Genomic DNA, 10,084 nt, shown 5'->3' on the forward strand with positions numbered 1-10,084 from the left:
ATGGCTTCATCTAATAGGCACTGGCCTAGTATGTTTAAATCCAAGCCCACTTTCTCCACTCATCAAGATCACCAATGGCACTCCCATTCTTCTGCTACCCACAGATCATCTCCTTACTCTTCTGGTAAATTACTCAATTACCCTCATCACCTTATTTATCTTTTTTTTTTTTTTTTTCAGATATATATATTTTTTTTAACGGTGAGTTAATTATAGTTAGATTCATGGGTATAATTATGTGATGACTTTTTTGAACATCTAATTATTTGATGATTTAAGGCTTAGTTTACTCCGTACTAGTTAAATTTGAAAGTTTGATCTTAAATCTATGAATGAGGGTCTTTTGGTTGTATTGATTGTGATATTGAGTATTGGTTAAAATTAGATGTATATGTGTTTATACATTTCCAGAAAATTTTGAAACGGTTCCTGAAAATATTGAAATGATGATGAAATATATGTAAGTTTACTGTTTTCATTTTGCTATGCATACATCCGGGAAATGAGTTGATCATGTTGCCTACGTTACAAAAATGCAAGCTTTTTTTTACATTTATATTATCATAGAAACTAATGAAGGTTATAAAAAAATGGCAGGCTGTGAAGAAAGAACCCCAGAACCAAAGCCTAGATGGAACCCTAAACCCGAACAAATCCGGATCCTTGAATCCATTTTCAATTCAGGATTAGTGAATCCTCCAAGAGATGAAATCAAACGTATCCGAGTTCGACTTCAAGAGTACGGTCAAGTCGGCGATGCTAATGTTTTTTACTGGTTCCAAAACCGTAAATCTAGGAGTAAACACAAAAACCGCCACCTTGCAAAATCACAAAACAACCAAACTCAGACGAAGGCGACAACAACCTCTTCATCGTCCTCTTCCGACAAGTCATCTGCTAAGTCAATTGACTTCCTCCTGAACTCCCCTACTATTTCGGTTAACCAACAACCGCAAATCTATTTAGGTGGTGGGACTAGTGGTGGTTACCAGCCCCACCACCACCTGCCCCACCATCAACACCACGGGGAGTTCGAAAAAGAACCTTATTATTTCCCCGTGGTGCAACAGACACCCACCACTACAAGTTTCACACAAGGGTTTTCCTTTTCGGAACTTGGTAGTATGATCACTCAAGATAATCAAACGGTTGCGAGTAGCGGATCGGGGATGTTGCTTACCGATTTAATGATGAATCATCAATATGGAATACCAACTAATAAGAGCTCTAAAAGCAAAGAAATTATTGAAGAAGATAATCTCATGAAAATGTTGAGTTCTAATACCACAACGCCATCACTTGCTACTAGTTCCTTCACACCATCACAACAATTTACAACTTCTACCACAACTATTGTTCCATCAAGTATCAATGATATTCAAGGTAATCTATTTTATACGGAGTAATTATTTAAAAGAATATATTCTTGTAAATTGAAGTACTAATATTATATAGTTGTGTACATGTTGTAATATTAATAAAATGTAGGTGTGGAGGAGATAAGCGCGACTAGGAATTCGAAATCGATAGTGTTTATAAATGATGTGCCGTTTGAGGTGGCTGTGGGACCATTTAACGTGAAGGATGCGTTTGGTGCTGATGCGGTGCTGATTGATACATCCGGGCAGAGTGTAGTGATGAATGAATGGGGGGAAACAGTTGAGTCTCTTCAGCATGGTGCGTTCTATTACTTGGTGCGATCATCTTTCACATATGATCATGCTGCAGCCACTGTTGGTTTGGTACATTTTCCATCCCTTTGATTACAACAACAACAACAAACCCAATACCACCTAGGTAGTGTATGGGGAGGTGGGATGTAGACAATCCTTCCCCTATCCGAGAATAAAGACAAGTCATTTCTCTACCCAGAGTAAAACTCTCAAAAGTAGAGAAAGTCATCCATCTCTCTATTCGACGGAAAGAGAGATTGCTTCCGATTGGACCTCCGGCCAAAAAGTAGAATTTTTTTCTTTTTGAATAAAATATAATTAAAAATAAAATATAATATAATAAAATAAATTAAAATAAAATAAAATAGAGACGCCATAAAAATGGTAAAATCAAATTTCTATGGGTTTTAAATCATGCCTGAAATTTACTTTAAGCTCTAGCGATCATCCCTTTGATTCATAAATTAAATTAATAATTACTACATTCTTACCTTATAAATTAAATTAATATTAACATGACAATTTAGTGATTCAAATTTTGTAAATAACAAATTTCAATTAGACTTCCGAAATTTGTTTAAAATTTACGAATTTATACAAATCGGGAGAAAACGTAAATTTTCCAAAAGAAGTCAATAACTTTACAGATAACTTTTATCATGTGTTATACATTTTTGTACGTACAATGAAATTACATCCGAACTAATTAGTATCGATGTATCATGTAAAGTATTTTTTAATACATAAACAGTCTGTTTGACACAAAATTAATGGTAACTTGTTTTGATGATGTTGCAGATTTAGAAAAAAATGAAGACTGGAGAAATTATCTTTCAATCTTGCAGCCTTCAATGTCTTAGGATATTATTTTATCTTAAATCTTTAATTATTGTTGTTCTCTGTTTCTCTTAATTGCTTAAGTTTTTTAACTTGCAGTAGTATGGTATCATGAATTGTGAACTTGAATTTAATTAGCTTAAATTATATGGTAATGATATTGTTATGAATGAGGTAACCCACATGATCGAAATGCGTATATATTTAAGTTATATTTTATATTATTTATATTTTATTCATATATAATGAGAGGAGAGATCGTGATGATATCATCAAAAATATATAGACGATGATTCATGATGTGTGGTCGACAACAGATGTAAATACATGAAGATTTGAATGATATCAGCTTATTCATATTTTCTGCCACTTCTTTAGGGTTTATGTTTATGAGCAATAAAAAATATATCAAAATAAGTTAAGGCTTGATTATCCGAGATATGTTTTTCTATGAAGAGTCAATGTGCTCGTTTATAAGAGGGTTTCATCGATTATCAAAAAAAAAAAAGTTACAAATAATTAAATTTTGGTAACTAATTTAGTTGTAGACTCTAGTTATTAGTAGAGATGTTAAACGTTTCATCTACGAATAGTATGAAAATAACCAACCAAATGATTCAAATAAAATAGGATGACAAATTTAGTTTTGATTTGGATCTTTAATTTCACTCGAAAATATTAATCTTTTTTGAATTGGAGTTGAATTCTAAATTAAAATTTGGTTTCAACCTACTATATCGAAAAACACGAAATTATAGTACATGATTAATTTACTCACGAAATGCTCGACGGAATATAACAAATATTTACCCACGACTTTACACATAAAAATATTAATGGACTTTACCCACAATTTTTTCATTACTGCGTCTATGAGTAGTTTCGTGGTCATCTCCAAAATCCCACATTATATTTACCCATGAATGTAACAAGTTCACGTACCAATATTGTGGTGGTTAAATTACCCACAAAATTGAATGTTTTCGTGTGAAACCAATTACCCTCAAAGGGATTACTCATCCACTTGCATTTGTAGGAATTTCATGGATATTCACTAATTGTTACTCATGAATTTATGTCCGTTACCCACAAATCTGATATGTGGGAGATCACCTGAATTCTTGTAGTGATTATAGCTTTGCTTGATTTTCTCTTGTATGAACTCGTTGTATTTATTTGTTTGATTACATTTTAACAATTGACTTTGTTTATCAATTATTAAGAATTTATTAAATTTCATAGTTCAGGTGTTTAATATATTTACAGGCTCATCCACCTATTTATATTTCTTATTTGATTGGAATGGTTAGATTTGACAAATGTAATTTATCTTTTGGTGCTCAAATATACAAATAAAAGTATATATTAGTAAAAAAAACTACATTTTTAGAAAATATAACACAAGGTTACATTGATAAATTATATACTTTCGGCAATTTAACAATATATACGAACAATGTTATATGAATGTCTATATTCAAACTCTCAAAGGATAAACGGATGATGTTTATGTTGGTCTCAAACTAACAACTAAAGGGGAAGTGAATACAAATCCTTTTGATTAATGTAATAGTTGTTTGAACTATAAGTTTGGTTAATGTAAGAGAAACATTTGAATGCAATAAATTATCAATAGTATGCTCTCAAACTTATAAACATTCAACATGACATATGCTCATCCGAATTCAAGGTCGAAGTTATCAATTTATGAACTAGTGGCATATATATATGAGTCTTTTGTGATTTTTAGCATTAAGAGTATTATGTTCAATCTCTTCTAGCCAAACCTTTGTTTTTCTATTTAAATTGATATGTAATCTCGACATTTATTCTAATAATATTTATTAATCTTTGATTCATCGTGTGTTTGCTCTTTCATTAGATTCACAATTAGTATTAGAGCCAGTAACAACCGAGCTTTTGTTGATTTGGATCAGATTTAGAGACCAAGTTAAATTTGGGTTTTTGTGTTCTTCATATTTTGGGTTCAAATCTTAAATTTGAATGTTAGTTTTTATGATTGAAGTTAGGTATATGTTTATGTTTATGGGCAACATTTATTTTTTGGCAAAAAAAGAAATTATATTATTAAAGAAAAATTTCTAAACATTCACGAAGAAAGGACATGCCCCACCTTTAACATAAAAACAAAAATTACCCAAATAACAAAAACATTATACAACCATAAAAACATTATACAACCACTACATCTGTAGTAGGAACAAGCCCACTGCACATTTCAAATCTTCTCAGCACGCATGATTGCAGAAGACTTTTTGACTTTTAAAGTCAAGTTTGACCCGAACGTAATCCTTTGCAAAATCTGATAATTCTTTCACTTCTCTCTTTTTGCCCTTGAACCATCTTTGATTCCTCTCCTGCTATATAAAATATATAGCAGCAGCAAACACCAACCTAGTTATAACACACCATATTTGATTCTTGAAAGGGTAACTTGACAATACCTCAACTATATGCCTCAAGCTATTTGACAGACCTCTAAACATCAAGTTTTTCTTCATATATCCCCACATTTGATTAGAATAATTGTATTCAAAGATTAAATCCTCAATAGAATATGCTCCTTTATCATTAGCAAACATTTATATCCTACATTCTGGTTCCATCTCTGCAACTTTTCCTTAGTTGTCAGTCTATCCCACACAGCTAAACATAAAATAAAAGCATGTTTGGGAATAAGTTGGTTAAACCAAACAACATGACTCCATTTCTTAATAGGACCATTAGCTCTTAAATCCAACCAGACCTGCTTAGTTGACAACTGAGTCTTTTTATTATTTTTATTGATCCATACCACTTCATCATTCTTATTAGAAACCACTGAAATCTTTATTTCATTTAAGATAGGAAAAACTCGAAGAAAAACGTCAAAAATGCCATTTTAGGGTTTGTTGGTGCGATTGTTGTTCTGCTGATGTCGTGAAAAATTGATCCCTGCAGATGAATTTCGGATCCGTACTGATGAGTCACTCATCCGTACGCTCAAGGGCTAAACAGGCAAATAAACCAACACACGAACCACAAAATCAAAACACGGGCAACCGAGTAATGGGCCATATCAAGCCACTGTGTGCCACGCGGGCAAACAACAGCATAACAGGCCACGTACAACAGTAGAACAAGCTGCGAACAATAGTAGAACAAGCTGCGAACAGCAGCAGAATAAGCTGCGAACATCAGATCTCTTGTTTGTTACATAACGATTATTATAATTTAATTTTTTATGCACAGATCTCTTGGGATTTTCAAGACTCATACGAAGAGATAGATTTAAACAATATTGTTGCTTTGTGGCTTTCATATTATTTGAAGACTTGTAATAGTTAGTTTTGTTGTATGACTATGAATTGAGTCTTTGAAGGTATTTTTACTTTGGTTCTTGTATGCCAAATTAAGATTGAAATTGAAGTTTGTATTCGTTTATTTATATGATTAAGTTTTTGTTTAATATGATATGAGTTTTTACAGCGACTAGTTTATTTATGATTGTGTTCATGAACCCATCATTTGTTATCCAGCTATACAATAGAGATAGTGTTTTGATAAGAAACTGGTCTCTAACACGTTTTAGAAATAGGTTACCAATAATAATCAGGTCTCTAAACATTTTTAGAAACCGGTTAAATTTTATAAAGCAGTCTCTAAACACCTAGAATAGAAATGGGTTCTTTAAAAGGTTTACAAACGTTCCCCTTTAGAGATGGGTTCATGAACCCGTCTCTAAAGTACCAAACACCACATTTCTAAATGCATTTTATGTAGTAGTGATAGTCAATTCCACAAATAGTGTAACACTAGATCAACACTTGTCACACTGAAACTTACTCATATATGTGATTATATACCCATTTCAAACCCAATATTCATGAATTTTATCATAGTCCACGCAACTATGTTGATACATCCCCTATAATCCATCAATTACATCGTGATTCTGGTCATATCATAAAAGTATAAATGAATACAATCGCAATTTCAAATTAATTTCAGTCATTCAATCAAGGATTTCGAGTGACAGATATCCACTAATACAATCATACACTAATTATCTAAATGTTAATTCCATCAAATAACATCAATACACGCGTCTGACATCGCGAAAGTTACCTTAGAAATGTCATCACTCGGTTAAAACTCCATCAAGTTTCTTCGAGAAGATAATATCAATCTCAACACAATCCATAGTTTATAATCCATTGAAACAATGTTTCTGATCAATATGTACATACATACAAACCATTAATCAATATTCGATCCATTTCCAGCTACATCACTTCCGAATCTCGAAACTACTATACGATTTACTACAATGTATTTCCGTTGGCCAGACGTAATACATTATCCCAAATCATACTTTCATTTCGAGTATCTCATAGCAAGACCCTAATCATGTTCACCAATACATCGAGGTCTTACCTACACTGGTCACTGTTAGTTACAATCCACTAATAATAAACAATTTCATACGAATACAAAGTCTACATCTCAAATTTTAACACTCAGTTGCAACCACTACTCTCTGTCTACAAGTCAATCATTATCAACACTGTCTCCATACCACACAAAACAATCCCACACTGATGCGTCTTACAATTCAAGGCTACCAGAACCGCGAAAGGTCTTTAAAGGTAAATATTTAAATCTAGTTCCTACAGTCACATCAAGCATCCCACCCATTAAGGAAAAGAAAAAAAATATATGGAGAAACTACACTTAGGTCATCTAAGCCAGATTCGAATACAACAAGCCAATCAATGACTCACACAAAATGCTAACACGTAACAATTACAAAATGTAACCATTTACACAATGTAATAACAAATTACAGAAATGTAATAAAGACTTAACGACGGTTAAGTCGTCAACGACATCATTAGTCTCTACCAATATCTGATATTCCCTGGCTTTAGACACTGAGGGGTTCTTTTCCTTCTGTCGTGCCACTAACGCGGAAGAAGAAGAAGAAGAAGAAGAATAAAATGATTATGGATTTTTTGAAGCAACACGACAAGAAGAGTTTGAAAAGAGATGCCGATTTTGTAATTAGATTGGAGGAAAAGAAAGCTAAGTTGTAAGCTGAAAGATATGAGAAGATCAAAGGCACGATATATGAGCAAGTTCAAACCTATCATAAGCTCAAACATATGTCTTCAGCAGAAAAGCTAGCAGAACTAAGCCAAGTTCTCTCTTCTAAGAGCCCATATGACTTTACTATCCCTAAATCTGCTACAACTGAACCAGCATCCACAACAAGAAACAAACAACATCAACAACTAGTATAGGATAGTCAATCCTCTGTTGATTCAGATATTTCAGTGAAAGCTAGTCAGTCTTCTGCTGAGGAAGAGCTTCAAACTTCTACTCCCCTCTTGGAAACACAAGAACAAGAATCAATACAAAAAGCATCACCTGAACCCATTGATAAGCAAAGGGTAAAATCAATGCCCATGGACAACTAACTCCTAGGGTCAAAGGCCATATTTTGAGGCAGGTGATGAGGGTGCTAAGCTAAGTGACTCATTTGACTCTCCAGATGATTTTCCTCCTAGTAACAAAGTGAAAGCTTTATGACTTCATCAAACTGGGAAGAGAAATTTCAAGACTTAACTGGAGAAGTTAAGATAGAAGACCTAACACAAAGTGTGCTGATGGGTGAAAGAATTAATGAACACCCCTTAAAGTCAGTTGAGTTGGGTAATCAAGAATAAGTGTCAAGTTCTAGTTCAAGACAAGCATTGGCCTCTGGTGAACCACCAGCAGGATCTTCAGTATCCTTAGATCCAATGAATGTAGCCCAACTTCAAAGAATGATGGAAACTCTTGTTCAAGAGGAACCAACAGGTCCTTCTGGCATAGCAGAGGTAATCTTCATACCATAATAACCATCTTCCCTAAACGCATATGACAAACATGTTACATGGGAAGGTGATGATGATGATGATTTTGAGAAATATGCTTCTCCTCCACCTCTGACACAAGAAGAAAAGGAGGTTGAAAGGCTGTAAATTATTGTTGAAGAACTGTGAGAAAGAAAAGCCCTGGAATTAGAAGCAAATATTCGAAGGATTCGATCTACATATCATCCTCTAGATACAATACAAGATCAGTACACAAACCCATATAATCAGATTCATAACAATCAAATTCGATTTTCATAACAACGGCAACAATCGAGCAATTTAACGACTAACGACAACTCTAATCGCATGTAATTGAGCACTAGACATCAATACACTATGTATTGGACATAAAAACTGATCTAATAAAATTAGGTTTAGTTTTTATACCTTAAAACACAAATCAATTGGTACTAGCGTGTAGAGGACGATCAAAGGAAGCACTTTCGTGTTGAAGGTTCAAGCAAACAAGCAACTTTTGAAGGTGATTGATGGAGACGAAGATGGCGACATGTTTTAGGGGTTTGGAGCTGATCTTAGTCGTGGCTTAGGGTTAGGGGTGGATGAATTTTGATTAAATGCCTTTTTATACTTATTTCCTTAATTAGGTTAGGGCTTAAATCACTAGTTAATCACACATGGGCTAGAATTAATCACATAAATGGGTGGGGTGATGGGAATTCGGCCAAAGGGTCCAAAAGGGAGTCCATGGGCTCATAAATATTGCTAGACAAGTTTCCTAAGTGTACCCATTAAGTGTCGTTAGCCGAAAACGCAAACCGGATCGATAAACGTTAATTTCTCGCGTTTTTAATCTATATAAATTATAATAAATTAAAAGTACTTTTAAAACATAATAATTATATAATATAATTATTAAAATTAAAATACATTATGCTTTGGCTTGCTAGCATGCTAAGTGTGGTTCGTTTCTAGTTGCCGTTAACCGTACCGGGTTCCCGGAACGTTAACCAGTCGTTAAAACGCATCCCACCAAGTTTAATTCATTAAATATATAATAAATTAAATATGTTTTTCTTAAAGTTAATAATTATTAAAAATAATTATTTTATCGTTTAACTGGGTTCCGTAAACTGAAAAACTTTCTAGGCGATTAACTTAATCGTGTCGTTTTCTAGGTATTTCGCTATCCGAAACAAGTTCAACAATTAATATAACCATATTAATTCAAGTAATCCACTAGGATCAAGTATGCATTTAATTACATTAAACACACAAAGTCTAAGTAATCACCGTTAAATACGTAACGGATAAGTAACGATAGTAACAGAAAAAGTCGGGTTGTTACATTACCCACCTGTTATGAAAAATTTCGTCCCGAAATTTTAGTGCACGTCCGCCGTAGCCGTCTCCTCAGAAAACAGTTGCGGATTCTTTTGTCTCATCTGCTCTTCACGCTCACACGTGAATTCTGGTCCTCTACGGGCGTTCCTCGGATCTTTTACAATCGGTATGTTCCTCTGCTTTATACGTTTGACCTTACGGTTCGTAATTTCAATAGTTTCCTCTACAAAATGAAGTCTACTATCAACTTGTATCTTTCCTAAAGGAATTATTAGATTCTCATCGGTCAAGCTCTTCTTCAAGTTCGACACATGAAACGTAGCATGAATTTCGCTGGGTTCCTAAGGTAGA

The 10,084-nt window shown here is 33.6% G+C and overlaps 1 protein-coding gene across 1 annotated transcript; it reads left to right on the forward strand.

Annotated features, from left to right (window-relative positions):
- LOC139900960 (WUSCHEL-related homeobox 9-like) lies at positions 1–9,148 on the forward strand. The gene is made up of 7 exons (XM_071883705.1): positions 1–124; positions 598–1,383; positions 1,489–1,742; positions 7,442–7,602; positions 8,254–8,372; positions 8,457–8,532; positions 9,037–9,148. The coding sequence occupies exons 1-7, from the start codon at positions 1–3 to the stop codon at positions 9,146–9,148; spliced, it is 1,632 nt and encodes a 543-aa protein (XP_071739806.1).
- Positions 9,149–10,084: the final 936 nt, after the last annotated feature.

This window comes from Rutidosis leptorrhynchoides, chromosome 3 (genome assembly GCF_046630445.1).
Source record: "Rutidosis leptorrhynchoides isolate AG116_Rl617_1_P2 chromosome 3, CSIRO_AGI_Rlap_v1, whole genome shotgun sequence".
Taxonomy (NCBI): domain Eukaryota; kingdom Viridiplantae; phylum Streptophyta; class Magnoliopsida; order Asterales; family Asteraceae; genus Rutidosis; species Rutidosis leptorrhynchoides.

Coding starts and splice junctions, on each gene's coding strand:
- LOC139900960 (XM_071883705.1), top strand. CDS start 1: ATGGCTTCATCTAATAGGCACTGGCCTAGTATGTTTAAATCCAAGCCC. Junction 7,603..8,253: donor GAGGAAAAGAAAGCTAAGTT/GTAAGCTGAAAG, acceptor GTCAAGTTCTAG/TTCAAGACAAGCATTGGCCT. Junction 8,533..9,036: donor GAAAAGGAGGTTGAAAGGCT/GTAAATTATTGT, acceptor TTCCTTAATTAG/GTTAGGGCTTAAATCACTAG.